The sequence below is a fragment of the Mustela nivalis genome, assembly GCF_964662115.1.
Source record: "Mustela nivalis genome assembly, chromosome: 1".
NCBI classification, from domain to species: Eukaryota; Metazoa; Chordata; class Mammalia; order Carnivora; family Mustelidae; genus Mustela; species Mustela nivalis.
This window is the reverse complement of record NC_139020.1, coordinates 199,315,776-199,343,643: the sequence shown is the minus strand read 5'-3', so window position 1 is coordinate 199,343,643 and position 27,868 is coordinate 199,315,776. Positions and strand designations below refer to the sequence as shown.

At 59.9% G+C, this 27,868-nt stretch overlaps 3 protein-coding genes across 14 annotated transcripts in view; 2 read left to right on the top strand and 1 right to left on the bottom strand.

The window, feature by feature from the left end:
• Nucleotides 1-14,908, top strand: part of NBEAL2 (neurobeachin like 2) — a 29,017-nt gene extending 14,109 nt beyond the window's left edge. For all 4 annotated transcript variants that reach the window (XM_082705244.1, XM_082705245.1, XM_082705243.1 and 1 more), the window contains 43 exons: nucleotides 125-726; nucleotides 811-943; nucleotides 1,033-1,152; nucleotides 1,331-1,652; nucleotides 1,873-1,955; nucleotides 2,068-2,160; nucleotides 2,392-2,566; nucleotides 2,697-2,830; nucleotides 3,200-3,359; nucleotides 3,567-3,669; nucleotides 3,828-3,981; nucleotides 4,078-4,236; nucleotides 4,396-4,555; nucleotides 4,731-4,816; nucleotides 4,976-5,488; nucleotides 6,134-6,312; nucleotides 6,408-6,567; nucleotides 6,769-6,906; nucleotides 6,998-7,360; nucleotides 7,446-7,595; nucleotides 7,715-7,872; nucleotides 8,030-8,154; nucleotides 8,244-8,379; nucleotides 8,847-9,007; nucleotides 9,107-9,240; nucleotides 9,316-9,423; nucleotides 9,528-9,623; nucleotides 10,002-10,126; nucleotides 10,222-10,362; nucleotides 10,542-10,672; nucleotides 10,790-10,899; nucleotides 11,010-11,127; nucleotides 11,231-11,328; nucleotides 11,399-11,515; nucleotides 12,164-12,253; nucleotides 12,343-12,452; nucleotides 12,625-12,797; nucleotides 12,908-13,002; nucleotides 13,237-13,353; nucleotides 13,449-13,607; nucleotides 13,684-13,832; nucleotides 14,189-14,324; nucleotides 14,420-14,908. In XM_082705244.1, the coding sequence (XP_082561370.1) occupies nucleotides 125-726; nucleotides 811-943; nucleotides 1,033-1,152; nucleotides 1,331-1,652; nucleotides 1,873-1,955; nucleotides 2,068-2,160; nucleotides 2,392-2,566; nucleotides 2,697-2,830; nucleotides 3,200-3,359; nucleotides 3,567-3,669; nucleotides 3,828-3,981; nucleotides 4,078-4,236; nucleotides 4,396-4,555; nucleotides 4,731-4,816; nucleotides 4,976-5,488; nucleotides 6,134-6,312; nucleotides 6,408-6,567; nucleotides 6,769-6,906; nucleotides 6,998-7,360; nucleotides 7,446-7,595; nucleotides 7,715-7,872; nucleotides 8,030-8,154; nucleotides 8,244-8,379; nucleotides 8,847-9,007; nucleotides 9,107-9,240; nucleotides 9,316-9,423; nucleotides 9,528-9,623; nucleotides 10,002-10,126; nucleotides 10,222-10,362; nucleotides 10,542-10,672; nucleotides 10,790-10,899; nucleotides 11,010-11,127; nucleotides 11,231-11,328; nucleotides 11,399-11,515; nucleotides 12,164-12,253; nucleotides 12,343-12,452; nucleotides 12,625-12,797; nucleotides 12,908-13,002; nucleotides 13,237-13,353; nucleotides 13,449-13,607; nucleotides 13,684-13,832; nucleotides 14,189-14,324; nucleotides 14,420-14,521 (6,876 nt within the window). In that variant the 3' untranslated portion in view covers nucleotides 14,522-14,908. The remainder of the gene's footprint in view (nucleotides 1-124; nucleotides 727-810; nucleotides 944-1,032; nucleotides 1,153-1,330; nucleotides 1,653-1,872; nucleotides 1,956-2,067; nucleotides 2,161-2,391; nucleotides 2,567-2,696; nucleotides 2,831-3,199; nucleotides 3,360-3,566; nucleotides 3,670-3,827; nucleotides 3,982-4,077; nucleotides 4,237-4,395; nucleotides 4,556-4,730; nucleotides 4,817-4,975; nucleotides 5,489-6,133; nucleotides 6,313-6,407; nucleotides 6,568-6,768; nucleotides 6,907-6,997; nucleotides 7,361-7,445; nucleotides 7,596-7,714; nucleotides 7,873-8,029; nucleotides 8,155-8,243; nucleotides 8,380-8,846; nucleotides 9,008-9,106; nucleotides 9,241-9,315; nucleotides 9,424-9,527; nucleotides 9,624-10,001; nucleotides 10,127-10,221; nucleotides 10,363-10,541; nucleotides 10,673-10,789; nucleotides 10,900-11,009; nucleotides 11,128-11,230; nucleotides 11,329-11,398; nucleotides 11,516-12,163; nucleotides 12,254-12,342; nucleotides 12,453-12,624; nucleotides 12,798-12,907; nucleotides 13,003-13,236; nucleotides 13,354-13,448; nucleotides 13,608-13,683; nucleotides 13,833-14,188; nucleotides 14,325-14,419) is intronic.
• A 127-nt stretch (nucleotides 14,909-15,035) lies between these two features.
• Nucleotides 15,036-18,575, top strand: LOC309850812 (death domain-containing membrane protein NRADD-like). 2 transcript variants are annotated; one of them, XM_082705280.1, is made up of 5 exons: nucleotides 15,036-15,412; nucleotides 16,601-16,759; nucleotides 17,427-17,610; nucleotides 17,729-17,859; nucleotides 17,946-18,575. In XM_082705280.1, the coding sequence occupies exons 2-5, from the start codon at nucleotides 16,654-16,656 to the stop codon at nucleotides 18,263-18,265; spliced, it is 741 nt and encodes a 246-aa protein (XP_082561406.1). In that variant the 5' UTR covers nucleotides 15,036-15,412; nucleotides 16,601-16,653; the 3' UTR covers nucleotides 18,266-18,575. The 2 variants fall into 2 exon arrangements, with proteins under 2 accessions (XP_082561406.1, XP_082561407.1); XM_082705281.1 differs by having other exon boundaries at nucleotides 15,220-15,412; nucleotides 16,678-16,759.
• A 2,397-nt stretch (nucleotides 18,576-20,972) lies between these two features.
• Nucleotides 20,973-27,868, bottom strand: part of SETD2 (SET domain containing 2, histone lysine methyltransferase) — a 128,417-nt gene continuing 121,521 nt past the window's right edge. For all 8 annotated transcript variants that reach the window (XM_082705011.1, XM_082705012.1, XM_082705010.1 and 5 more), the window contains 3 exons: nucleotides 24,008-24,088; nucleotides 22,134-22,235; nucleotides 20,973-21,803 (listed from right to left, as the gene is read on the bottom strand). In XM_082705011.1, coding sequence (XP_082561137.1) covers nucleotides 21,642-21,803; nucleotides 22,134-22,235; nucleotides 24,008-24,088 — 345 coding nt within the window. In that variant the 3' untranslated portion in view covers nucleotides 20,973-21,641. The remainder of the gene's footprint in view (nucleotides 21,804-22,133; nucleotides 22,236-24,007; nucleotides 24,089-27,868) is intronic.

Here is a 27,868-nt window from a genome sequence, read left to right as displayed (position 1 = left end):
CACGCGTTGCCCTCCAGCACTGGAGGCCGACACCCTGAGCCATGGAGGTCCCGTGGCCAGCAGGGCAGCCCTTCCCGTCACCTACCAGCTGCCCCAGGAACCATCCCGTGCTCTCTACCCCCAGGCTGTGGAAGGTGACCACAGTGGATGTCCGCCGCCACCGATTGTCAATGAGCAGCCCGTGCTTCTGCTGATGCAGTGGCTGCCCGCCCTGCCCACGGCGGAGCTGCGGCTCTTCCTCGCGCAGCACCTCCGCTGGCTCTGTGACAGCTGCCCTGCCAGCCGGGGCACGTGTGTGCAGGCCGGTCTGGTGGGCCACCTGCTGGAGACCCTCGCCGCCGGGGTCGCCTTGGGGGCCCACTGCCAAGAGCAGCTTCTGGCGTTGCTGCAAGCCTTGGGCCGAGTGTCCCTGAGGCCCTTGGAGCTGCGCCGTCTGCTGCGCCCGCCACCAGCGCTGGACTCGGAGCCCAGCGGGACAGAGGCTGGGAAGGCCAGACACGCGGGGGCCATCATCCGTGCATTGTCAGGCATGGCCCGGCGCCAGGGCCCCGCGAGAGCCCTGCACTACTTTGATCTCACGCCCAGCATGGCGGGGATTATGGTGCCCCCCGTGCAGCGCTGGCCGGGACCTGGCTTCACCTTCCATGCCTGGATCTGTCTGCACCCCGCAGCTGCAGCCCCTGCCCCAGCCCCCTCCCGGCCACTCCAGCGAAAGCAGCTCTATAGGTGGGTGATAGCCAGGGAGCGGGGTGCGGTGCCGTAGGGCCGAGCAGGAAAGCCGCAGGTTTAACTGGCACCGCCTGTCCCCAGCTTCTTCACCAGCAGCGGCTCAGGGTTCGAGGCCTTCTTCACAGCGGCTGGGACGCTGGTGGTGGCCGTGTGCACCCGGAAGGAGTACTTGACCATGAGCTTGCCTGAAGTGTCCTTTGCTGACTCCGCCTGGGTGAGCCTCTCCCTCATCTGCTCGGATGGCCTGGGTGGGGGGTGGAGGAGACCCCAAGCACCAGCCTGATGCCGAGGCTTCTGTTCTAGCACTGCGTGGCCATTGTCCATGTGCCTGGGCGCCGGCCCTTCAGCCAGAACCTGGTCCATGTCTACAAAGATGGCCAGCTGGTCCAGACGGCAGCCCTTCGCTGCCCCTCCCTCAGTGAGGTGTGCCAGGCAGGGTTTGGGGAGGCCTGGGGTAGCCGGGGCATCTTGGATGCGGTGGGGCCTCGGACTCCGGCCCCTGGGGTCCGCGTGGCCACAGGGGTCCTTGTGAGGAACTGGATGCAGGCGGAACCCTGGGCTTCGCTGTGATCTGACCACTTGCCCAACCCCGGCCCCGCAGCCTTTCTCCTCCTGCTGTATTGGCTCCGCTGGGCACCGCACGACGACCACCACCACGGGGCTGCCTACGCCACCAGTCCCCACGGCCCTGGCGCCCCCTCACCCCTCCCTCTCACGCTCACAGTCGGTCCCGGCCACTGCAGGGCTTGGCTGGGGGTCCGGGCTGGTGACCCCCTTGCAGGAGGGCAGCATCAGCTCCACCCTTGCAGGCACACAGGACACCCGGTGGGGCAGCCCTACGTCCCTGGAGGGTGAGCTGGGGGCCGTGGCCATCTTCCATGAAGCCCTGCCCGCATCGGCCCTGCGGGCCCTGTTCACCTTAGGTATGCAGCACCACCCCCCACCCCACCCCATCCCCGTGCCCTGCCCCTGGCCCAGCTCCTACCTGTGGGGTGGGGGTTCCTTCAGGGTCCAGGCTGGAAACTAGGGGTCCAGGAGGGAGAAGGCGTTCCTGGGGGTGTATGTCCTCTGACATATAGCAGGCTCTGGATGGCGTGGGGTGAGACACCCAGCCAGGTCTGAAGCCCCCTGGCCACCCCCCAGGGCCCAAGGAGATGGCGCCCTTCAAGCCCGAGGGTGAGCTGCACGAGCTTAGCACCAAGCTGCTCCTCCATTACTCACCTCAGGTATTGGGTGGGGGGCAGTTGGCTCAGCCCTGCTATATTCCCCTGCCCCCCAACTCCTGTGCCACCTCCACTTCTAACTGACCCTGCCTCCCCGCCCACGCCCCGCCCCCAGGCCTGTAGGAACAACATCTGCCTGGACCTGTCCCCTGGCCATGGGCTGGATGGCCGCCTGACGGGCCACAGGGTGGAGACCTGGGATGTGAAGGTGCGTGTGCATCCGTGCACAGGCCAAGGGTGCCGGGGGCACTAGCACGGTCACGCGTGTGTGCAGGGTGGGCTGGGGAGCCACACTGTGCCCTGCAAGGTCGGTAGGGGAGGTCCGCTCAAGAGAACCAGAGTCCCCTGGACCCAGCTTCCCAGACTGGAAGGTCATCTGGGGTGGAGTGGGGCGGGAAGTGGCTGGGAGCTGCCTTCCCACAGCCAGCCCTTCCCCTAGGATGTGGTGACTTGTGTGGGAGGCATGGCTGCCCTGCTGCCCCTGCTGGAGCGAGTGGCCTCCCAGCCCCAGGAGGCCGAGGCAGGTCCAGCTGAGACACATGACCTCGTGGGGCCTGAGCTGACCTCCGCCCACAATACCCAGGGCCTGCTTCTCCCACTGGGCAAGTCCTCAGGTAAAGTGGCCCTGGCGCCTGGGTTAGGGCGGTGAGGGACTCTTGGCGTGATAAGGAGGCTGGAGTGCCTATGGCCTATGCTGCTGGCAGACCCTTGACATACCTCTGTCCCCCTCCTGGTGGCCGGTAGAGGTGCGCATGGAGAGGAACGCCGTGGCCGCCTTCCTGTTGATGCTGCGGAATTTCCTGCAGGGCCATGCGGGGAACCAGGAGAGCCTGGTGCAGTGCCAGGGGCCGGCCATCATTGGAGCCCTCCTGCGCAAGGTGGGGCAGGTGACGGGGGACGGGGGCGTGGCTGGCCCTATCTGGTGGAGGGGACAGCACAGTGTTGGGGGGCTAAGGAGAACCTGATGTTGTCGGGGAGAGCCTCCTGGTGGAGGGGCTGGCATCTGAGCAGGGCCTTGCCAAGCTTGGCAGGGTTTGGCCAAAGAAGTACCAGCACCCCACTGGGGCAAGGGACTCACCCAGTAGGCTGGGGAGCTTGACCCTCGGAGGCAGTGGGGAGCCACGAAAAGGCTTGGAACAGGCAGGATGCTCCTTCCGTCTGCCTGTGCGGGGCAGGGTGGATGCTGGGGGGCGCTCAGGGGCACCCATCCCGGGCCTGCCGCCTCACACTGCCTCCTTCCACTCCAGGTCCCCAGCTGGGCCATGGACATGAACGTGCTCATGTCTGCGCAGCTGCTGATGGAGCAGGTGGCTGCAGAGGGCGGCGGGCCCCTCCTCTACCTGCTCTACCAGCACGTGCTCTTCCACTTCCACCTCTGGAGCCCCAGTGACTTTGCCGTGCGCCTCGGTGCGTGTGGGGACTTGGGTGGGGGGATGCCAGCGGGCGCAGGTGGGGGTAGAGGTTCCAAGAAGTTAGAACCCCGCCTTGGGCCATCTGAGGGAACAGCTCGACCCTGGGGGATGTGGCAGGGACACGGCCCTGTCCTGAAGGGACAGCAGAAGGGGCCCAGCTCAGGAGGGGTGGAGCCTGAGTCCTCCGATGACGCCCATCCAGGCCACATCCAGTACATGTCCAGCATCGTCCGGGAGCACAGACAGAAGCTACGGAAGAAGTACGGGGTCCAGTTCATCTTGGACGCGTTGCGCACCCATTACAGGTGAGGCCGGTGGGGGCGGACAAGCTGTGGGCCTGACACAGCAGCCTCTGGTCTTGGGGATGGGGTTCGGTCCCCCCAGCTCACCTGCCTGCTCTCTCCCCTCGGTTCCCCTGCGTTCTCCTGGCCCTCGGTGGCTGCGCCTGCTGGTACCGGCCCAGCCCGCCGCGGGAGCTCCCCCTAGTGGCCGACGACGTGCGCACAGTGCAGACTTCGCTCCTGGGCCTGGTGCGGGAGTTCCTGGTTCGGAGCTCAGCAGTGGAGGACATGCAGGTGGTGCTTAGCTTTCTGGTGGCCTCCACTGATGATGGTCAGGTAGGCTGGAGGCTTGAGGGAGGGCTTGGGTGCGGGGTGGGCTGTGGACCGTGTCGAGGGGAGTGGCCCGCCCACAAGGAGACTTTGGATCCCCAGGTGGTGGGAGCCCTGGACCTGTTCCTGGCGCTGCTGCAGGGCTCGCCGGCACAGGAGTCTCTGGCCATCTTCCTCGTGGAGCCAGGGAACCTTGAGGTGCTGTTGGCTCTGCTGGTCCGGCCGAGGTCACGGCCCCTGGTGCCTGACCGGGTCTGCAAGGTACACCCGGCCTGCCCCTCGTGTTCCCTTTGCCATGGCCCCACCTACCAGGGAGGTAGAATAGGTCCCTTGGAGCCACAGACCTGCGTGGTGACTTCCCCTGCTCCAGTCACTCCTTCCCCATGAGGACAACCCTCTATGTCACCCCCCCACCCCCAGATCCTGCGAAAACTGCAGCAGAACGAGCGCTTACCTGAGCGGAGCCGCCAGCGCCTCCGGCTACGAGAGTACGGTCTGCAGGGACTCGTCGCCTGCCTGCCGGAGGGGGCTGCTTCCCCCCAGCTCTGCCAGGGCCTCTACAGGCTATTCCTGGGAGCAGGTACCACCTGGGTAGGGCCAGGAGGCAGGTCAGGTGGAAGGGCGATACGGGACCAGGAAACAGGGCAGATAGATAGAGGAAGGGCATGGGCACAGGGGCTGAGGCTGGGCCAGCGGGGAAGCGAGGTCCCCCACCTGTGCTCAGTCCCTCAGGGCCTCTCTGGCCATCCTTCCAGATTGCCTGAATCTCTCAGATCTGTTGGCTGTGGTACAGCTGTCCCTCCAGGCTGACCTCAGCGTCCGCCTGGACATTTGTCGCCAGGTGAGTATGGGGGGAGACAGCTTGAGGAGGATGGGGCTTCTACCATGGGGGCTTTGCTTTACCTGCCTGTGAGGGGGCTCCCTTGCAAAGGCCCTGGGGTGGGAGTCCAGGGGCAGAGCGCTGGCCGCGTCCCTTACTGGCTGTGCCCTGGCCCGGCAGCTCTTCCACCTCATCTACGGACAGCCAGACATAGTGCGACTGCTGGCCCGACAGGCTGGCTGGCAGGACGTGCTGACCCGGCTATACGTCCTGGAGGCGGCCACAGCTGGCAGTCCCCTGCCCTTCTCCCCAGAGCCACCCACCTCCCCAGACCCAGCCCTATGCCAGCCACCCACTGAGTCGCCTGAGACTTCGGACGTTTTCCTCCCCTCGGAGACCCCCAGCCCTGACCCTGACGCCTTCTACCACGCTCTCTCCCCGTTTTGTACACCCTTTGACCTGGGCCTGGAACGGGCCAGCGTGGGGTCGTGCAACACCGGCGGTGGCGGCAGCGGCAGCGGCACTCTTACTCCCGCCAGCCAGCCTGGCACCCCTTCCCCTCTGGATGGGCCCCGGCCCTTCCCTGTGGCCCACGGCCGCCACAGCTCCAGTCTCTCCAACGTACTAGAGGACGGCAGCCTCCCGGAGCCCACCATCAGTGGGGATGATACCTCAAACACCAGCAACCCTCAGGTGAGGCGGGCCCGCTCTGCCACTGCCGGGCTCTGAGGGACCCCTCTGGGACCCCAGGCAGGTGGTATAACCTTTCCAAAGGTGAGGGCCTATCGGACATCAGGGCTATAGCCGCTGGTCGGCCCTGCTGCTGCCCCCTCGGGAGCTCTCATCTGCAGCTGTGTTCCAGGTTGGGGTCCCAGAACAGGACAAATGATGCCAAGCCCGAGTGGGGGCACCAGCCAGGCTTTGGGGAGTCCCCAAGAGAGCCTGCAGGGCAGAGACTTCACAGAGCCCATGAGCAGCATCGCTCTAAGGGATCTGCCTTGTGTTTCCGGATTTGGGGATGGGTTTCTGCTTATACTGTGGCATTCTTCTAGAGGATTCCAGGACAGTTCTGGGGGCCAGTGAGAACTATGGGGTAATTTTGTGAACCATACCTTTCTCCCTTGAGGAATCCCTGAGACCCCAGGGTCCTCCCTGGGATTCAGGCAGCGGCTAAGGCCCCTCCACCATTCTTCCAGGCCCCAGCCTGTCTGTTGGCTGAAGGCTGTCCCTCCTGGTAGGGACACCAGGGAGTGGTCGGCAAGGGGTGCTCAGCAAGGCTAGCGGGAGAGTCAGCAGTTCCCTTCCTCCCCGGCCCACACCCCCAACCTGTTCCCCCAGCAAACCTCTGAGGAGGAACTGTGCAACCTGCTCACCAATGTGCTGTTCTCGGTGACGTGGCGTGGCGTGGAAGGCAGCGACGAGGCCGCGTGGCGGGAGCGTGGCCAGGTCTTCTCAGTGCTCACCCAGCTGGGGGCCTCAGCCACGCTCGTGCGGCCGCCCGACTGCATCAAGCGCAGGTGAGGAGGCCAGTCGGGAGGGTGAGGGGCCTCCGGGAAGCCCGCGGGTGAAGAAGGCAGTCAGACAGACGCCCAAGTCCGTCATCCATCCCCAGCCTTCTGGAGATGATGCTGGAGTCAGCCCTGACCGACATCAAGGAGGCCCCCGTGGGGGTCCTGGCCAGCCTCACCCAGCAGGCGCTCTGGCTGCTACGCCTGCTGCAGGACTTCCTGTGTGCGGAGGGCCACGGGAACCAGGAGCTGTGGAGTGAGAAGGTGCGCTAGCTCAGAGGCCTGGGAGCCATACGTGAGCCCGTGGGTGTCTGGTCCGGGAGGGGGACGAGCGTGCGGGTGCTTCAGAATGTGGTCTGTGTCGGCAAACCCCACCTGGCGCCCAGCCTAAACCTTACCTTCCTCCTTCCCCACGGGCTGCTGGCCCGCTCTGTGGATGGCGGCCTGGAATACGCCCGGCTGCAGCTCTTCGAGGGCGTGTGCAGTCTGCTGGACCGCCTGGGGGCCTGGCCGCACCTGGCCAACGGCATGGCGGATCTCCGAGAGATGGCCCAGATTGGCCTGCGCCTAGTGCTTGGCTACATCCTGCTGGAGGACCCGCAGGTGAGCCCAGTGCCGGTTGGGGTGCGGCAGCGGCAGGTGTGGGGAGCCTGGGGAGTGGCTGGGGCCACCCACACCCCTTTCTGCCCCCCAGCTGCATGCCCAGGCCTATGTGAAGCTGCACTGGCTGCTGCAGACCGCGGCGGTGCCCATGCGGCGGGAGGAGGCCTGCTATGTGCTCTCCAAGCTGGAGGCGGCACTGGCACGGGCGCTGAACACTTTCCCGTCAAAAACGACCACTGAGGACACGGAGCCCCCAGGGGCAGCGGCCGCAGCAACTGAACGCTGCTCATGGCTGGTGCCCCTGGTGCGCACGCTGCTGGATCGGGCCTACGGGCTGCTGGGCCTCCAGTGGGGACTGCCTTCCTTGCCGCCAACCAACGGCAGCCCCACCTTCTTCGAGGACTTCCAGGTCTTCTGTGCCACACCTGAATGGCGCCACTTCATCGACAAGCAGGTGCCTGGAGGAGGGGGTGCGGGAGGAGAAATAGTGGGGGGAGCTGCGTGGAGTGCTGATCTCCTGTCCCTGCCCGGTCCTCCAGGTGCAGCCCACCATGTCGCAGTTCGAAATGGACACTTACGCGAAGAGCCACGACCTCATGTCGGGCTTCTGGAACGCCTGCTATGACATGCTCATGAGTAGTGGACAGCGGCGCCAGCGGGAGCGGGCACACAGCCGGCGGGCTTTCCAGGTGTGCAGACTGGGGCCAGGGTGGGGAGCTGCTCTACTCCTGTGCCCAGAGGACGTCTGGTGGGAGGAGAAGCCTGCTGCAGGACTGACCCATTCCTCCACCCTGCCCTCACCCCGCAGGACCTGGTGCTGGAACCTGCGCAGAGGCGGGGACGCCTGGAAGGACTGCGCTATGCAGCGGCACTGAAGCAGCAGTCCACGCAACACTCCACCGCTCTGCTGCACTGGGGGGCCCTGTGGCGGCAGCTCTCCAGCCCCTGCGGGGCCTGGGCCCTGAGGTGGGCGGGGCTAGGGCGGAGCCTGGTGGTAGAGGGGCTTGGGAGGGCTGGAGGGTCCTGGGCCACCAGGCTGTGTTTGGGATGAGACCGGCGAGGAATGGGGACTTTGGCGGATGCACATGCCCACCCATGACCATCATCCCGGACATATCCTCAGGGACCCACCTGTTCCACGCTGGAAGCTGTCCAGTGCCGAGACATACTCGCGCATGCGTCTGAAGCTAGTGCCCAACCATCACTTCAACCCTCATCTGGAAGCGAGTGCTCTGCGCGACAACCTGGGTGAGAAAGTGTGTCCAGAGCAATATCTGCCCAAGCTCTTAGGCCCAGCCCTGCCCAGCTCTGGCTGAGCACCCCTGGGCCCTCTGCAGGTGAGGCCCCCCTGACCCCGACGGAGGAGGCCTCGCTGCCTCTAGCGGTGACCAAGGAGGCCAAAGTCAGTGCCCTCCCCGAGGAGCTGCAGGAAGACCAGCTGGGCGAAGATGAGCTGGCTGCGCTGGAAAAAGCGTGAGTGTGGCTGGGAGCAGAACCGGGGAGCCGGGGGGCAGGGATCTACCCCGCTGTGCGCGTACCTCCCATGGGACTGATTCCTGAGCTACTTCGTCTTCGGTTATGGCGGTGAACACCCTGCAGGAACTGTCCAGAGTCAGGTGGGCAGTTGGGGAGAGCTGTCTAGCTGAATGGGCAGCTAGTGATGAGGCACCCCAGGGCAGGGCTGAGAAACACAGACCCACCCTGTGTGGGGGCCCAAGGGAGTGGGCAGGTGCTGAACAGGGGAAGCCAGGGATAGAAGCCCAGGTTTGGGGTGGGGACCAGGGTTGGTGGGCACTGCACCTTGGACGGTTCCTCCCTTTCCTGTGGGAAGCACAAGAGTCTGTACCCCGTGACTTGATGGCGCTAGGAGAGTGTGGTCCTTGGGCTTATCTGGAAGGGGGTCCCGGAGCCTGGAGCCTGAAGTGAGTGCCGGCCCCCAGGATGCAGGCGGCGGAACTGGACGAGCAGCATGAGAAGCTGGTGCTTTCCGCGGAGTGCCAGCTGGTCACAGTGGTGGCCGTGATCCCAGGGTTGCTGGAGATCACTACCCAGCACGTGTACTTCTATGATGGCAGCACTGAGCGTGTGGAAACAGAGGAGGGTGCGTCCTCCTAGGGCTGCTGAGAAGGATGGCAGGGGGTGGATGGGGTCTGTTGGGGCCAGGGTGAGTGACTGCTGCCCCTGGTGTCCGTTGACATAGGCATTGGCCACGACTTCCGGCGCCCGCTCGCCCAGCTGCGTGAGGTCCACCTGCGGCGTTTCAACCTGCGCCGCTCAGCACTTGAGCTCTTCTTCATTGATCAGGCGAACTACTTCCTCAACTTCCCCTGCAAGGTGGGTGGGACCATAGCCTCCTTCCCTTGCCAGGCCCCCGGGCCCCAGCCCTGACCCATCCCGCTCCACACCCAGGTACGGAACCAGGTATACTCGTTGCTCCTGCGCCTCCGACCCCCGAGCCAAGGCTACCTAAGCAGCCGCTCCCCACAAGAGATGCTGCGTGCCTCAGGCCTCATCCAGGTGAGAGGCCTCGAGTTGGGGGGGGGGCAAGGCCAAGGCCCTGTGGTTGACAGGAGGGATGGACAGCCCAGTGGACTCACCTCTGGCCTGCCCCTGCCCCCCAGAAATGGGTCCAGCGTGAGATCTCCAACTTCGAGTACTTGATGCAACTCAACACCATTGCAGGGCGAACCTACAATGACCTGTCCCAGTATCCTGTGGTAAGGGTCCACTCCTTACCTCCACTCCTGCCCCTTTGCTCTGCTGGCCCTGGTTCAGCCCAGTGTGGGCGCTGGTGGTGGGCCAGCTCTGAGCCAGGCCCGGGTAGGGGGTGGGTGCTGCCTGACACCTGCCTCTGTTCCCTGCCCCTACCCACCCCCTCCCTGAGCCCTATCCACCTCCTCCTCAAGCCTTACCCCCCTGCCCCCTGAAGAGAAACCTGTTCTGGCCTGCTTCCCTGTGGTCCCTCCAAGTGGTAATGCGCCCCTCCCCCCGCTGCCCGTGGGCTCTGCCCATCTTCCTGAGAGTGAGGGCTGGGCAGACTGGGCAGGGAGGCCATCAGGACCCTCACACAGCTCCTTCCCTGGGTGGGTGGCCAGTTCCCCTGGGTCCTGCAGGACTACGTGTCTCCAACTTTGGACCTCAGCAACCCAGCCGTCTTCCGGGACCTGTCCAAGCCCATCGGTGTGGTGAACCCCAAGCATGCCCAGCTCGTGAGGGAGAAGTGAGCGAGTGGGCAAGGCTGGGCTTGGGGGCTGGGATGGGCGAGGGCAGGGCTTCTGCTGACTCCCCGCCCCCCCACCCCGACTGTGGCTGCAGGTACGAGAGCTTCGAGGACCCGGCAGGCACCATCGACAAGTTCCACTACGGCACCCACTATTCCAACGCCGCAGGCGTGATGCACTACCTCATCCGTGTGGAACCCTTCACCTCCCTGCACGTCCAGCTGCAGAGTGGCCGGTGAGGCCCAGGGGCTGCCGGGCAGATGACAGGGGTGAGGGTGGATTGCCGCGGAGGAGGGAAAGAGGCAGGTCCTCTGGGCGTCCGGGGCCCCTCGGCTCCCTTCCTGCCCCCAGCTACAGCTCTCCCTCCTTGTCCCAGTTATCCCCACCTCACTCTGGCCTGTGCCCCTCCCCCAGCTTTGACTGCTCCGACCGGCAGTTCCACTCAGTGGCGGCAGCCTGGCAGGCCCGCCTGGAGAGCCCTGCCGATGTGAAGGAGCTCATCCCGGAGTTCTTCTACTTCCCCGACTTCCTGGAGAACCAGAACGGTAGGAGCTGGCAGGGGGCGCGGGGAGGCCCCAGGGGCGGAGCGCACAGGCCAGGCCTGGCCTGGGAAGTGGGTGGAGAGGGCACAGTGAGACCGCTGACCCCGTCCTCCGGGCCAGGCTTTGACCTGGGCTGCCTCCAGCTGACCAACGAGAAGGTGGGTGACGTGGTGCTGCCGCCGTGGGCCAGCTCCCCCGAGGACTTCATCCAGCAGCACCGCCAGGCCCTGGTGAGGAGATGAACACGGACAGGGGACAGGCGGACAGCCAGGGTTGAGGGGCGCCAGGGGGAGTGGGGTATCAGCCGTCCATGGACTAATGGGTGCCTCCCCGCCTCCAGGAGTCCGAGTACGTGTCTGCCCACCTGCATGAGTGGATCGACCTCATCTTTGGCTACAAGCAGCGGGGACCGGCCGCGGAGGAGGCCCTCAACGTCTTCTATTACTGCACCTACGAGGGTGGGTGGCACCCCGGACTCCTGCGGGGGCCAGGGCACAGCTGCGGGGGGCTGAGTGCGGAGAGCACAGAGCAGGTCCTGACCGCTCTGCCTGCCTTACCCAGGGGCCGTGGACCTGGACCACGTGGTGGATGAGCGGGAACGGAAGGCTCTGGAGGGCATCATCAGTAATTTTGGGCAGACTCCTTGTCAGCTGCTGAAGGTGAGGCCAGCTCAAAGGATCGTGGTTAGGGATGCCCATGCCGCGGTGCTGACCAGTCACTCGTCCATAGGAGCCACATCCTGCTCGGCTCTCCGCCGAGGAAGCAGCCCAGCGCCTTGCACGTCTGGACACTAACTCACCTAGCATCTTCCAGCACCTGGACCAGCTCAAGGCCTTCTTTGCGGAGGTGAGGGGAGGCAGAGCTTTATCATCCCGCTCTGTGCAATGGGTTTACCACCACTGTCCCTTACCAGCCTCTTGGGGGTAGATGGAAAACCTAAATCAAGGTCACTGATGTTAGACATCTTTGAAAAAGAGGTAACGGGAGAGGGATAGGGGAGCAGGGATGGGGGCGCCTTCTTTGCCGAGGCCGGGACAAGTTGTTGAGCCCCTCACCATCTCTGAAAACCTTAGGGAGACCAGAAGGAAGGCCGTCTGGCCATGAATCATTTCCCTCACAGTCCTCGGAGATGGAATCCCTCCATGAGAAGCCCCCCCCACCCAGTCCTGACCTTTTTAGTTTCCCCTCCCCTCCTGCCAGCAGGCTGGGGGATGTGAAGTCAGAGGCTGGTAGGACCAAGGTCAAGACTGAGAGAGCTGCTGTCCTGTCCGTCCCAGCTTGTCACTCCCTCACCTTTGGAGATGCCTTCCTGAAGGCCCAGTGAGCTCTCCCGACTGTGTCGCACGCAGGGGGACCTCTGCCTCTGTGACCCCCTAGTCTATGAGCACCGGGGATGAGAGGAGAGGAAAGAATGGTGCCCCCGGTGGCAGGCAGGAGAGTGGGGTTTCCGGCCGAGCACGGAGGCAGAGCCAGCTCTGTGCTCTGCTCCTGCAGGTCATCAGTGATGGCGTGCCCCTGGTGCTGGCCCTAGTCCCCCACCGGCAGTCCCACTCCTTCACCATCCAGGGCTCCTCAGACCTGTTGGTAAGTGCACCGCGCAGCCCCCAGCTCAGCTCCACTCCTGCTCCGACTCTGCCCTCCACCACCCCACCTCTGCCCCCTCTGGCCCTCAGGTGACCGTGAGCGCCAGTGGGCTGCTGGGCATCCACAGCTGGCTGCCCTATGACCGGAACATAAACAACTACTTCAGCTTCAGCAAAGACGCCACCATAGGCAATTCCAAGTAGGACAGAGGGAAGTGGGCAAGGGTGGGCTCTCAATGCCCCATACCCCCGAGCTGGTGCCCCACCCGGTCAGGGACCAGCCGAGGTCTCTGAGGGCCCGGGTCTTCTACGTCAGCCTGGTCTCACCTGCCCTGTTCCCCCTCTCCCCCCGCCCCCCCTTTACTGGGTCAGGATGCAACGACTGCTGAGCGGTCCGTGGGTGCCAGACCGTGGTGTGGATGGGCAAGCTCTGGCAGTGGCCCCCGATGGAAAGCTGCTGTTCAGTGGTGGCCACTGGGACGGCAGCCTGCGAGTGACCGCACTACCGAGGGGCAAGCTGCTGAAACAGCTCCACTGCCACCTGGGTACGCACAGCCCCGGAGCTGGGGGGGCGGGAGAGGGATGCAGGGCAGGCTGGTCGGCCAGGGAGGGGGTGACTGCTGCGTTCCGCTTGCCCCCTCCCCTCCCCATGCAGATGTAGTGACCTGCCTCGCACTGGACACCTGTGGCATCTACCTCATCTCAGGCTCCCGGGACACCACATGCATGGTGTGGCGGCTCCTGCAGGAGGTGGGCTGGTGGGCAGCCCCAGGGACCCTCCCGTAGCCCGCACCTGCAGCCCCCATCCACCCCTCAGCTGATTGGCAGTCCTGCCCTTCTCTCTGCCACCGTGAGCAAGGCTGGGGCTCCACAACCCTCCAGCGCTCTGGCTCTGCACAAGGCCGTCACTTTCCGGAGCCTCAGCCTTCTCGGGCCAGGGCAGTGAGGTATCCCCAGTCCTGAGCTGGCCCTGGCTCCCCACAGGGTGGTTTCTCGGTGGGACTGGCATCAAAGCCCGTGCAGGTCCTCTACGGGCACGAGGCTGCTGTGAGCTGTGTGGCCATCAGTACCGAACTCGACATGGCTGTTTCTGGATCTGAGGTGTGTGTGTGTGCCTGCGCCCAGGGGAGGCTGAGTTTGTTAGGCAGTGCCTTCAGAGATTAGAGACCTATGCTCCGCACCCTGTCTTCCTGCAGGATGGAATTGTGATCATCCACACCGTACGTCGTGGCCAGTTTGTGGCAGCGCTGCGGCCCCCAGGGGCCATGTTGCCTGGACCTGTGTCCCATCTGGTGCTGGGGTCTGAGGGCCAGATTGTGGTACAGAGCTCAGCGTGGGAGCGTGTAGGGGCTCAGGTATGGAAAAGGGGTGCTCGGCCAAGAACAGGGTAGTTGGGATTTTGTCCTTGCGGACACATCTTGCTTTTTCCAGGTCACCTACTCCTTGCACCTGTACTCCGTGAATGGGAAGTTACGGGCTTCATTGCCCCTGGTCGAGCAGCCCACAGCCCTGGCAGTGACAGAGGACTTTGTTCTGCTGGGCACAGCCCAGTGCGCCCTGCACATCCTTCACCTGAACAAGTGAGTTCCGCTTTGTTGGAATTCATGGACCTGCAGGGTGGTAGTCATTGGCAGAGGATACTAGAAGGTGCTAGCCTCCCAGGCCCCCCTCCATCTCCCCACCCCTACCACAGTGGGCCTACCCATGGCCTTTATGGGCCCCTTCGGGGCCTGTCCCTTGTCCTCCAGTGGGTTGATCTTGCCCTGGGCCTCCCTTAGCCACACACCTGTGGGAGGTCCCTTTATGTCTTAGAGTTTCAGCTAAGCCGACCCTCAAATGCAGAGGGTATGGGGGCTAGGGGTTGGGGAATTCGGGAGAAAGAAGACACAAAGCTCCTTGCAGCTGAGAGCTCAGATCCCTCCCTCCCTCCCTGCAGGCTGCTCCCGGCTGCTCCTCCCCTACTCATGAAGGTGCCTATCCGCAGCGTGGCTGTGACCAAGGAGTGCAGCCACGTGCTCGTGGGCCTTGAGGATGGCAAGCTTATTGTGGTGGGCGCTGGGCAGCCCTCTGAGGTGAGGATAAGGGCAGGGCGGGCCTCGATCGGGGTGGGAAGCAACGGTCCCGGCCCACCTCTCCCCAATCCTACATCCTCCCACCCCACCCCCAGGCGCGCAGCAGCCAGTTCGCGCGGAAGCTGTGGCGGTCCTCCAGGCGCATCTCACAGGTGTCCTCGGGGGAGACAGAGTACAACCCAGGAGAGGCGCGCTGACAGCCGCCCCGCCCCACCGCGCAGGCTCCGCCCCCAGCAGCCTCCGCCCGTGGAGGCCCCGCCCAGGAGTCGGCGGGAATCCGGAGGAGGAGACCACGCCGCGGCCCTCCGCCCGGCTCCGGGGGTGGGCGGGACCCCACCCCCGCCCAACTCAGGGATTGGTGGGCGATTCACTCCAGGAAGTCCCGCCCCTCGCCGGCAGAGGGGCCGCCAGGAGTGTGGCACTGGCCTCTGCGGCCGCACAGCACTTTTTTGCACAGTGTGGGGAGGGAGCCCAGGCTCCCAAACCCCGCGTCCCCGTGGAGCAGGGGCCGGGCTGTGGCCTTAATCTCTAAAAGCGGCCCCCCGCGCTCCCGCGCTCGGCAATAAACCTGGCCTACTTTTGTAGCTGCTTCGCCTCCGAGTATGCGTGCGTGCGGCGTCTCCGCCTGCCCAGGCCCCCGGCCCGGGCTCGCCTTCCTCGGCCCAGAAGCCCTCCCGGGCGACTCATCCCCTCCGCGTGGCCTCAGTTTCCCCAGCCGCCCCGCCCCTGTCCCCGGGGACCCCACCCGCGGATCCTCCCCAGCGGCTCGTTCTCTTGGTCCCAGCGCTCCCCCGCGACACCTCCGCACGTGTGCGCGCCCCTGCGCGGGGTGGGACCGTGGACGGCCGCGCCCCCCGCCCCGCCCCCCTGCGCGCCCCCGCGCTCCGGCCTAGGCCCCTCCTCCGTGGGCGCTCGGGCTGGCTCCCGGGACCGCCCGCCCCGCCCAAAGCTCCGCGCCTCGCCGGAGCTGGCCTCCCCAGGGACGGCACGCAGCCTTCCCGGCTGGCCCACTGGAGCCTGGCGGCGCAGAGGCGCGGGTCTCGCCAGCCTGAGTGGATCCTGGGAGACACGAGGGGCGGCTGCCGCAGGTCAGGAGGGGGTTGGGAACAGAGCCCGGGATCTTACCCCCGACCGAGAGGTGGGGGCTGCTTTTCTGTCCCCCCACCTCGAGGCCCGCGATCCTGCGAGTGTAGGCCGTCGTGGTGCGGGCGTCCGTGTTGGCACGCGTGGACGGATTTTGTAGCCCGGAGAGGAGTGTGTGTGTATGTAGGCTGGAGTGGGGGTGGGGGCTTCAGCCCCGCAGCTCAGGGTGGGTCGGGCAGACGGAGGCCTGGCGTGGCTAGGCGCGCTGGTCACAGGCCCACCTGCCATCCAGGATCCAGGAAGGGGCCCCTTACGGGGTAAGTGATACAAATGTATAACCCTAACTCGTGACAAGGACCACTGCAGTCTCTGTCCCAAACCCACTTGCTGACTGGGCAGGGAAGTGAGTTTGGAGACCAGGCCGGATGTGGTGGTGGATGTTGGGGAGTTAAAGGGCCTGCCCCCAGGTTTCTTTTTGGTGCCTTTCTGGGCAAGATCCATTCTCAGCTTAGATGGGGCTTCTCTTATCCAAGCCTTAGGAAGCAGATTCCAGCAGGATCAGCCCTGTAGGTCCAGGTGGGTCCTGGGACTAAGTAGTCCTGTCCTTTAGGTTTCTTGCTTCCAGGCCATCTGAATTCCCAGGTGAGAAGGGACCAGGGGGCCTCTGGGCCACCAAGGAACCCTTCTGTCCAGTTTCCGGGCTGGAGGTGAGGGCCGGATCTGACCCTGGAGGCAGGAGCGGGGCCGTAGTCACAGGAAGCCCTGCCTTGGAGACTTGGGTTCTGCTGGCTCATGCTGTGAAGTCTGGGGGAGCCCCCCACCCCACCCTGCCAGCAAGTCTCCAGCCTGGCTCTGGTTGAGGTGGGGATGGGAGTCTCTGTGGTCTTCCCGCACCATCCCTGGACTCAGACCAGGGGTTTGCTAAGGTTTCCAAGCTGCTCTCCTCCATCCTGAGCTGCACCCTGGCTCCTCCAGCTTTGGCCTGTGGGGACTAGCTCTGTCTACCCCACCCCATCTCACACAGGAGGGAACTGGTCCAGATTGGTGAATGGGGAGGTTGGAGAGGTGGGGTGGGTAACCAGCCCTGGAGTCAATCAGGATGGAGTGAGCGAGGAGATGGAGACAGATGACACCAACACCAAGGGACTCCCAGCATCTGGCCTGAAGAATTTTCCCCATCTCACTACACGTAGCGGATTTTGGACTCAGAGAAGACATCTCCCAGCTCCCTTGCCTGAGTGTTGGCATGACACTCCAACCCCTTCTCCAGGAGATGCAGTCCCTGGGAGCCCTGCTGGCTGGCAGAGCCATGCTTCACAACTCCAGCCACAGGGAGGGCATGCTCCATGTGGGTAAGTGTCTTTTGATCCAGATTTGGGGCACTGGGTAGGTGGCTAAGTCCCACACAAGTCCGGTCACAAGCTTTAGAGTCTCTGTACCGTAAGCCCTGCCTGCGCTGGATCATGGAGATAACTGGCTTCCAGGCAGAAGCAAGCAGCAGCATTCTTTTGCCTTCTAGCTCAGCTTTATTTTGCAAAACTTTACAAGGTCTCCTGTGCAGAAGCCCCTATGGGGACCAGCATGTATCAATTTGCTCTCACGGTCTAAACATGGTGGGAGACACAGGACACACTGTGATGCTGCCATAGACAGAGGAGGCACAGCAGGAGCCAGAAAAGGGAGAGACTGGGAGAGATCAAGGAAGCCTTCCCAGAGTAGGCAATACCTGCCAGTTGGAGAAGAGCAAGAGCAGACGTCTAGACACCAGAGAGGAGAACACCCCCCCCCCCCACACCCCGGGAAGGGCTAGGTGTCTAACAGTGGTGAGCAGAGAGGAGGAGGCTGTTGGAGACGAGGGTGGGATAATGAGCCAATCTTGATGCTGTGGTGTGAATTTTTGATTCTGTGAAGTGGGGACACTTGGTTCAAACCTTTCTGGCAGCAAAGTCTAAGTGACCGCTACTTGGGGCCCTGGCCTTGTTTTCGTGCTCTTGATCCTATTTGTCCTTTTCTCTACAGATAAGACCCGGAGGGTGCAGGACAGGGACAGGGAAGAGGTATGGGTAGGGGGAGCTCTGGCCCCCAATACCTCCTCCCCATTCCCCCCTGAGCCTCCAGGGGCCTCAGGCAGCATTATCCCTGTCTACTGTGCCCTCCTGGCCACGGTGGTCCTTGGTCTGCTCGCCTACGTGGCCTTCAAGTGGTAGGTACTGCGGGCACTGCCCTATGGCGCACCCCTCCCCATCTGGACTCCCAGCCAGCTCCCTCTCTGTCTCAGTGAAGGCTGGAACAGGTTGGCGGGTCCCCCCTGCTCCCTACAGCTGGCGCTCACATAAACAAAGACAGCAGCTGGCCAAAGCTCGGACTGCAGAGCTGGGGGCCCTCGACAGGGACCAGAGGCATGGGGACAGCGTTGTCTTCCTGGACAATCCCCAGCTGCCCGGGAGCCAGGGTGAGCCTCCTTCCCCAATCTACAGACTTTCAGACCCTCTCAGCCATACCGCCCATCCCATCTGACCCTCTTGTCTCCCACCCCAGGGCCACATCCTGAACTTGGCTGCCGGCTCTACCTTCATCTCTCTCGGCAGCAGCAAGAGGAAGTGGAACGGCTCCTGGAAGTGTCCGGCGAACCTGACAAGGGCTGGCAGGGCCTGGCCAGCCGCCTGGGCTACCACGCGGATGCTGTGGAGATCATGGCCCAGGGCCAGGTGCCAGCCCACACCCTACTGAGGGACTGGGCCGTCAAAGAAGGCAGCGGGGCCACCCTCAGGGTGCTGGAGGACGCCCTGGCCGCCCTGGGCCGTGAAGATGTGGTCCGGCTTCTGAGCTCCCCAGCTGAGGGCTGCTCTGTGGTGTGAGCGATGTCACCACAGCCTGGCCTCTCAGGGAACCTGCTTTGGTGCTTCCCCCCTACTCCACATATGCTTTTCCTTCCTTGAGCTTCCTGGCATTGGTGGCTTCAGCCTGCTCGGGTAGGAGGGAACAGAGAAGACCCGGCCACCACTCACCTCCCCTTGTCCTACCTTCCTCCAGGACAGGGACCAGGACATGGGGGACTTAGCCGGGAGGAGTGGCCCTGCCCTCATCCTCCCCATTCCATCTCCTCTTATTCAGCCTCAGCTGCTTTTTCTACTTTTGTATCTCCTATTAAAGGCAACTTTGGACTACTGTGCCACCTCTGACTCCTTGGGCCTGTGGGACAGTTGGGTGGCTGTGAGGCGGAGGCCCAGAAAAAGAAGAGGGTCCCTGGGATGTGGGAGGAGCGTGTGAGTGGCGGTGTCCCTGTAGAAGACGTGCTCGCTCTGGAGGCACCGGCTGGCATTCACGTCCTGTGCCTGCCGTGCCCTGGCTGCGCGTGGGAGCGAGCTGGTTTAGCTTTCTGAACTTCAGCTTCCCTCGCTGGAGAACAGTAACTGGGATGGCATGTTCAGGAGCCCCCCCACTCCCCAACCCCTTACACTCTCAGATTGGTACCAAGAGGCCTTGGGCTTGAGACCATTTTTGTGACTTCTGCTGTAACCAGTACCAAGGGGGGGCTGGAGGCAGACGCCCTGGGCCGCAGGTCACCTCTAGATGAGAAAAACAGGAGAAAGACTCTTAGAAGACTCACGCAAGTTCCAAACATGACTCCATAGCTGCTTCTGTGATTTTCACACAAGCCGAGGGCCCGCAGGTCAAACCCCCTGCCCAAGGGGCCTGCACCCCACGAGTCTGCCCACCCGGAAGAAGCAGGCAGGTCGGTTACTGCCTTCAGAAGGGGCTGCTGCAGCAGACAGGCCCCTGCCTAGGAACAGTGGCCACCATCCTGGCAACCACAAGGGTCAGAGCACTGAAGCAACAGCCACCCGAGCTCAGGAGTCGTGGGGTTCAGTGGGGGCCCAGGGAGGCCTGGGCTTCATCCTATTCTGCTGTGCCGTGACCGGGAGCGGCTGTTCTGAGTGCCCAGCATCAAACCGCTGCTCCTCAGAAACCCTTCGCCAGGACTGCTTAACCGTGGAAATCTCATCCTTAAGGAAGGGCAGGTGAAGATGACTGTTGGGCAAAAACCTGGGAAACCCAGAAGGGAAAGCAGGAGGGGCTCAGCGTTCAGTTGGATGAAATTAGACCGGTCCCTGCTGGGAGAGCTCACACCTCGGGGAGCTGGGAGTCAGTCCCAGGGCTCCTGAGGACCGGACTGGCCCTGGATGTGCGAGCCGGTGCGGAGCTTCTCCAGTGGCTGGCAACTCTTGTCATAACTAAGGGGGAGTGGAGTCTCAAGGTGTCAAGGGATGGGGAATGTTTCCGAAAAAACTTCATAGGGAGCTAAGGTAACACAATCCCTCTCCAAAGGTGTCCTGTCTGAAACTCTGCAACTCCCTGGTCATACCCCTTTAATGGAAGGCCACCTAAATGTCCTTGGAACATCTGAAACCTGGAGCCTCGGGTCAAACCATGAGTTTGACTTGGTTGGGAGCAGCAGCAGAGCGTAGAGCCGCACCCCTGCACCACAACCCCCCCCCCCAAAAGGGAGCCACTCCCTTTTCATGCACACATTAACGGAGATATTCTCTATAATAGCTCTCAAATGTTAAGAGGGTTGAATTAGAGTCCATCCACTTGAGATAATGTGCCTTAAATAGTTTTGAGAAGGCCGCAGTAGCCTGGGAAAACACTTTGGCTACATTATTAAATAGCATGCCTAATGAGCAGGACTTTAAAATAGGTGTTTTTCTCCTCTTTTAGCAATGAGGATATGAGTTCCTGAGCCTCTCTGAGCCTGAATCTCCTCCAAACAGTGCCAGCCCCCGTCCCCAGGGTTGTAAGGATTAAGCGAGTACAACCCGAGCTCCAAGTGCCAAGCACAGCACCTAGCAGGTGAGTGCTGACGGCCATCCACCCTACCCAAGACTGAGGGGGCCACAGGGAGCAAAACAGCCCTGGAGAGGAAGAGATGGGACCAATCTCTGCAAAGATGGCTCCAGACCAGCCTGCAGCCGGCGGTCCTCCTGAAGCCCAGGCAACTGGTCCATTAAAGTGGAGGGCAGGGGTGGGGGGACGACGACACTGAACCCCACCTCCTCCGGGTGTCCACTTTTTAATCACAGCCTGGGCACTGTACCCCCTTACATGGGTCCTCCCTCTAGTGCCCAACCCCAGTGTCAGGGTGCCTGGTGGGGGAGGGCAGGGAACCTGCCCACCGAAGGAGCATTCCAATGAGCCTGGGGACCTCAAGTTCTGGAGGGAAGAGGGTCAATGCATCTCTCCTCAGCTAGGAGGTGTAAAGGGGAAGACTCGTGCCCATCTCCTGCCTGACCTATGAACCAAAGTGAAGAAGCCACAGCCAATGAGGCCCTCGGGTCCGCTTCTTTTGCTCTGGAATACAGGTAGCACAAGCTGACTCCAGCCTGAACACACACATAAGATCCCAAGGCCACAAGTGTCAGTCACAGCGAGACCTGTGGAGAACTCCAAGCTCAAGGATTAACTCTGAACTTCAAACAACTACGGCCACCATCTCTCCTGTCTCCAGTGACACCACTATTTACAAATATGCCTAACTAGCTTTTAGGGAACACACATGCCAAGTTCTTTAATTGATTTTATTTTTTACATAAAAAGTTCAGTAAAAATTGGATAAAGTAAAGTGATTTTAAGCAGTAAATCAATCTTATCAACATAGCACAAGGCTGGCCAAAACCACAAGGCAGCCTGCTTTGGAATATTTACATGATAACAAATTAAACCTTGCAGGAGAACTTAAAACCGTCCTTACAAAGTCTTCCTGTGATCTAGCATGTAGAGGCTAAAAGCAAAATGAAAAACAAACGAAACCAGGAAAAAACAAATTATTTTCAATATATTCACATATACATTAAAATATTATACAGATCGTCAGGGTGAGGGGTCGTGGGTGGGGATGCGCATGGGTCTGTGCGCTGACAGCACCGCCAAGGAGGAGACCCAGGTTTGGGAGTGGGGCTAGGCCTGGCCAGGATCTTAGCGGGGTCCTTCCCTAAGCCCTTGCCTCTGATGGGCCTCCAACCACACCCCAACAGCTCATGACCAGGGATCGCTTGTTGTAGAGGGGGCTCGTTTTCGTGGCTTTCAGCTGAAATCTGCAGGTCTGAATTCCCCAGGGCGACATGTCACCAGTAACACAGCCCTGACAGAAGGGGGGGGGCAGCGGGCCCGCAGGATTACTTCTGCCGAGTCTGTCCCACCTGCTCACCTGTCCTCCCACCCTGGCCCCACAAGTCACTCTAATTCAGTGTCCTCTTTGGGTTTGTAAACAGCCCCAAACTTCTGCATGTACTTCTTAATGTACTCCTTGGTTTTGTGTTTCACGTTCTCATTGCACTCCAGGTCCTCAGGGTTCTTACAGTACTTCAGCTCCTTGTTCATCACGCCGTGGGTCAGCTGTCCAGGACACAGGAAGAGAGACCAGAGTGGAAAGGATCTCAGGGGGTAAGGCCAGCCCGGTGCCACAGGGCCCTTCTCACCAAGACTGGGGTTGAGTTAAGAGACAGGCTGGGGCCAGCGGGGGCGGGGGTCAACAGAAAGGGGAAGCTAAGCTCGGCGAGTCCATGAGAAGCCCACCAGCCCTACCCTCCAGCAGGGTGCCCTCCCTTCCCTAACCTTCCCTCCCTCTCCCTGGGTCCCCAGCCCCGGCCTCTGGCAAGGAAATCCCATTTTCTATGATGAAGGGTACATGGTTTGCCCAGAACATCATCTGGGCAGAGGGGATACCTTGCGAGCTAGGTGTTTGAAGTCTTCAGTTGTGGTGATCCTTCCCACTTTGCAGTCAGGTTTCCGGTAAGGGTTCAGGCACTGGACGATGAACTGCGACATCTGCAGGCAGGAGAAAGAGCACACGCTGCTCACAAGTACAGAGAGGGCAAGGGGTTGCGCTGAGGACATAATGAGACAGCCAATCCTTCCTGTTTCGCCACTCAGGTTGGCTGGTTTTGGATAGAAGAATGCTATGAAGCCAGTGGGGTAGAAGAGAAAAGGATCCTAGGTTAGCCCCAAGAGGGACAGAGCTGCCTTGGATAGACGAGCAAGCCGGACTTAGAGCAGAAGAAGCAGACCCGGGCAAGGGCCCCCACGGCTGAATCTCATGGCAGCTTCGGGTCTCCGCTAAAAAATCTCCTATCCTTGGCATAAGGAGAGACTACGGCCTTGGAGGCAGAGCAGAGAAAACATTCTGGTGCTACCAGCAGGCTCAGCCATGCCACGAACACAGGCATTTGTTGCAGAAGGTCACTTAGATCTGCTGTTACACGTCACCTGACCTCCACTGCAGCAACAGGAAGCACGTCAGGCCTGGTGAGCTAGCCAGTGCGAGAAGCCCGGGGCAGGACCCTTTCCCATACACAATGTCCAGTGTCCTCCTGAGCTGTCTCTACAGTGTCTATCCTACCAGAGGCGCTCAGAAGAGACCCCTGCACAGGACCTCTCAAAGCACCTGCGGTGCTAAGACCCCAGAGTACAAAGGAAGCAAAGAGGTCAGCGATCGCCACTTTGTCAGGGAGCACCATGAACAGGGTCTCCCCATCCCTGAAACTCCAGAATGCTCCCGACGTTCAAAGGACAAGGCTGTTATCACCAGGCAGGCACTGAACAAACAGCTGCCGGTTGGCTGAGCCGAAATACCAGTAAGTTCACACAGGCAGAACCACAAACTAAATTTTAGCTTTGGAAAGGGCTTTTACTCAGTTTTTCTATGGTCTTCTGGCCCCCATACTCTCTCACTTCAGTCCACTTCCCCAAATAGTCAGGGAATTCCTTCTTCCTGGCTTCCAGCCCTGCACGGGTGCCCCGTAACTGCCCGACACACAGGCCCTGGATGAAGCAGCCGCAGTGGCCGGCCTCATCCCCCAACACCCTGCACATGCCCTCCGCTACGGCCTGTCGACTACTTACAATTCCCTCGAAGGGAAGATGATTTCTTTTGCTACTGCATGTTCTACTGCCTGAAGTTCCATCCCTCCCGATCCACCTGGTCCCTTCCTAAGCCCGACTCAACAGCCCTTCCTGACACCCCGAACAGTGGCCTCCAGCCCCCAGATGGCATGCTCGGCACAGTGGCCATTCCTTATTCACAGGTCTGTTTCCTCTAACAGTCAGTGAATCAAGACTGGAGTTCAGAATCTAGATGCCCTGAGACAGACAAGGCTGGTGCCCTGATAGCTGGAGACACACACTGCCAGTAGCATGAAGAGGAGCTGCTTTCTCCCAATCCCCTGAGGATGAGGCAGCCACCAAATGAAAGGCTGCAGGAACAGAACTGGACTTTGAGCCAGAGGGCTGGAGTTCAGGTCTTCTGTCTAGAACTTATCTTCTCTGAACCTTAAGAGGTCCTCCACCTGCATAAGATGACAGTTCCTGTCTTGCCTACCTCAGGAGCAGCTACAGGGATGAAATGACAATGGATATGAAAGTGTTAACCACCCACCTACAAAGGACCGTTCCGGCGGGTCCCCCTCACGTGGCGACCATACAGTCACACCACAAAAGCAAGGGAAGACCCAAATGCATGGCAGCCTAAACACTCAGGACAAGAAAGGAAAGGGCTCAGGCTTAAGCCTGTGGAGCTTAGGCCCACACCCACCAAACCTTACCTCTTTTCTGAATACTTCTTTGCTTTTCTTAGCCAGCTCACTGGAGGTGTCCGCTTCTGCTGTCTTGGGCTTTTTTGAGGTCTAGAAATGGAAAAGAAAACGTTAACAGTGCTGGCACAAGAGGTCAGGTCAGTGATGTCCTGATGTTCCAGAATGCTCCTTTCTTTCCCCCAGTTGGGATACCTGACTCGTAGTATTAAGATCCACTTAGAATCCTAAGCGAGCATGGCTGGGAGTCAGCGTGGCTGTTGTTACCCACAGTCTCACCTCACGTTTCAATCCTGACACCTGGCTGTGGCCTCCTTCCTCTGAACCACATTCTCTGCCCTAAGTTAAAGTTACATCCTTGATGTTCCTAGCATTTCCAGTTGTTTCAGAGTCACCCTCTCTGCAGAGGAACGTGCTGTTTGATGGACCTCTCAGGTTCCTGTTCTTAGCGTCAGGACGCACACTGTCAAGTGAGGCCTGGGCTCAGGGAGTTCCACTTCTCCCAGCTCTGACCTTCTAGGATTCCAGGATAAGGGCAGAATGCTCTGTTCTGAAGACCTTTCACACGGAACTGGACAGTCAGACCACACCACGGTCCTCATCCAGGCCTCTCCGTTCCCCCTGGGTACAAGTCATCTTTCCTCCGAAGGCAGTATGGCTGCACTGTAGGGAAGAGTCTCAGCCCTCAGCAGAGGCTCCCTGCGGGCTGGTATCTCCAGCTCAGGAATGTGAAGACTAAAGACAGGTCACAGTCCAGGGGGCAGGGGTGGGCCGTGGAGACGAGGGCCGTCCAAGTAAGTGAACAGATTAATGATGCAAAGACACAGAAAATACTCTGTCCCAAGCTGGTATGATGATAACAAACCTAAAAATACTCCTTCCCCGCTGTGCTAGAGAGGAAGCTGCCAAGCTCCTCCTCAGCAGCCACTGCCGAGAGGCCGGAGGCTGGCAGCCCTGGCATTCAGAGCACCTGCCACGCAGGGCCATCTCCCCACACCTCTGCCCACCAGCAACCATCAAGCCCCTCACTAGTAAACATAATTTTCCAGAGAAAAGATTTACAAGCATTCCCTTCGGAAAGCTTTCAGACGGACAGAGACACCGCAGTTGCTATTAGAGGTACTTCATGTTTCCGCTAGCCGCTGAGAGCAGAGAATTTCTTGACTCCCCTCCCATCCCCCAGTGCTGATTATTTCATTTCCATAAACAGTCTGAAGGCACTGGTGATGGAGGAGCTATTCAGCTCCCTTTGCTCTGGACTGGCTCCAGAGAAAGGTGGCACTCCCTTGGCTTTGGGCTGCTACAAATCTGCTTTCTCTGATTTGTTATAAAAACCTCACATATTTGCCATTTTTCTACTTTCTGTGGCTGTGGGAGCAGCAAGGGGAGGGCAGAGTACATACAGATTCAGAACATAGAGATTCGACCTGTTTTCAGGAAACGGGACCAAAAAGCACACTGTAACTCTGTTTCCTAATGTTTTGCTTTGGGGTTTTGTGGTTATTTTTTCCAGTAGGGGAGTGGGCCGCTGTGCTTCACGGTAAGACCTCAGGTAGCAAGGGCTCAAGAAGGGCCTGAATAAGCCAAGGAAACTTCGACACACCCTCAGCTGCTCTCAGAAATGAGGAGCAACAGGAAGGCTTCCAGAAAGCCCCTGGAGGTAGGACAGCCGTCTCAAGGCTCCTGGCCCTACAGGAGAGGCCAGGCTCTCAGTAAGGGCGCTGTGTAAAGAGGAGTGTTCGGCTTCCCTCTGAATGGGGTATGTGTTCAGAAAGCTAGTAAGTAAGCCTAGTGCATATGTAACAGCTTTCTAATTTAATCTCTGACTTGGTGAGGGTGGTAGAGCATTAAAGACACAGTTACAGAGTGCAGCCCACTCAGTTCTGTCTAGCTCTTGTGGTCCTTTTGAGAGCTGAGCAACTGGGGCTGAGAAAAGAAAATGAAGGGTGCCTAGACTTACATCATTACCCAAAGGAAGTGCTCAAGGGAGTACTTGAAATTCACGTATCCCTCCTTGGTCTGTGGTCTGCAAATGGCATGAGAGATGATTTCAGAAACCGGCTAACACTTCCTCAGGCCCAATGCCGAGCAACACCTGGAGCCAGAGTCCGAGTGAAGGACAGCACCTGACGGACAGGGACATGAAAAACCTCCCCAACTCCAGGAAAGTCCCATTTAAAATGTCAGCCTCTCTATAATATGTAACTTTTAAAACCAGTGTAGATAACCTTCTCAAATGCCTACTGCCAATTAAAAATCCTTCCACACCAGAAAAGACCAAATTAGCCTGGACCAATGGTCCCAGAAACATAACGAGCTCTCCCATGAGGCAGAGAACATCTAGCTGTCATGCAAGTGGTCTTACTGAGACTCCAGGAATCCATCAGAGAGGGGGAAAGCACTCTGATAGGCAAAAAAAACAAACAAAAAAACCCCAACAAAACAAAAAAAAAACCTCCACAATGTTTTCCCAGGGTTTCTGCAATAATCAGCTTGCCTTTTCCGCCCACTGGCTCATATGGGGCATCATCAGCCAATGGAGGATTCGGGCGGGAAACTATGAACAGCAGCCAGATGAGAGCACGCAATGAAATGTGGGCGGAGGGCCTGGGAGACAGCCAGACCTTACTGCCTCTAGCAGCTCGCCCTGCTGTCAGCCTTCATCAGGGGTATATCTGGACTCCAGGGCATCTGCCTAGAATATGACCAGATATGAATATAACAGGGAAGGCCTAAGTATCTTCACACTACCCGAGGTGAGGTTTCAAGTCTTTCTAGCTCAGAAAGGGAATGACTTTAAGCGTAATGGGTGGCTCTGGTAACCACACACAGTTTGGCACAACAAACGCAAACTCCATCCTCTGTTATATAAGCAGAAATGACCATGTTCCAGAGCTCAAGTGCCTCAGAACTCAGGAGCACAGGCTGGCTGGAAGGAGTCCTGACAAAGAGAGCAGGATATACCAACCTAATGTTTCTGTCTCCTGGGATTTTAGTAAATGTCCTTTGGAACACAAAATGTAAAACATTATTCAAGGAGGAACTTTTGTATCTTTCAGGGCAGCATGAATCCAGAAGCAGAAGTTGAGCTTATCAGAAACACTATACAATTCAACCTAAACTCTGCAACATGTGAGCCTGTGTACATCAATTAAAAGGTGAAGTAAGAAGGAGCCTTGAAAATAATAAAAGCTCAGTATATTCTGTGCTGGAGTTGCGACCACCTCTGGTAGTAGAAAGAACAAAAATACTTATTTCAGTGTTAGTTCTAAATAAGGCACCACACTTCGTTCTGTCAAGAAAAAAAGGGTGGAAACTGGATAAGAACAGAAAGATCTCTAAAGTGGCTTCTAGAAAGAGTGTTTCAAAAGCCTGAATAAATTACACACAGGCCCCATCTACTTCCCCTAAAAGTGGAGCTGATCAACCCGGAACGAAGGTCCTAAAGCCATCACTAAGAACCAGAAGGCCTCCTACTCCTTCCATCTGGCCTTGAGTATAGTACAGTCCTGGGAGTTTCTCTCTGGTCCCCCAGCTATCAGGCAGGCTGTGCTTACTGGGCAACTTAACTATCTGGTCTGCAGAGATCTGGGCTCTGGTTTTTGACAATCCTCTCTCAAATATGATTTCCTGGATCCTTCTCCATTGCTGGGAAGTGATTTCATATGGAATCCTTTTGCAAATTACCCCAATGCCAAAGATGGGACCATTAACTCTTGGCCTCTGATCCCATCCTCTTCCGACTCCCTCAACCCAACAAACACTCCACATAGTTACACTTAGGACATCTACTACACTTGTGTCTGAATGTTCATTAAAAGCCAGAAAGCAGCAGTAAAAGCTGCTCTCAATCATGCAAGCAGTCAGGAATGA

What these genes read in the sequence shown, in the direction of transcription:
- LOC309850812 (XM_082705280.1), top strand. Translation starts at nt 16,654, where the DNA reads ATGACACTCCAACCCCTTCTCCAGGAGATGCAGTCCCTGGGAGCCCTG. An exon ending in GGAGGGCATGCTCCATGTGG is followed by an intron (nt 16,760 to 17,426) that starts GTAAGTGTCTTT and finishes TTTTCTCTACAG; the next exon opens with ATAAGACCCGGAGGGTGCAG. An exon ending in GCCTACGTGGCCTTCAAGTG is followed by an intron (nt 17,611 to 17,728) that starts GTAGGTACTGCG and finishes TGCTCCCTACAG; the next exon opens with CTGGCGCTCACATAAACAAA.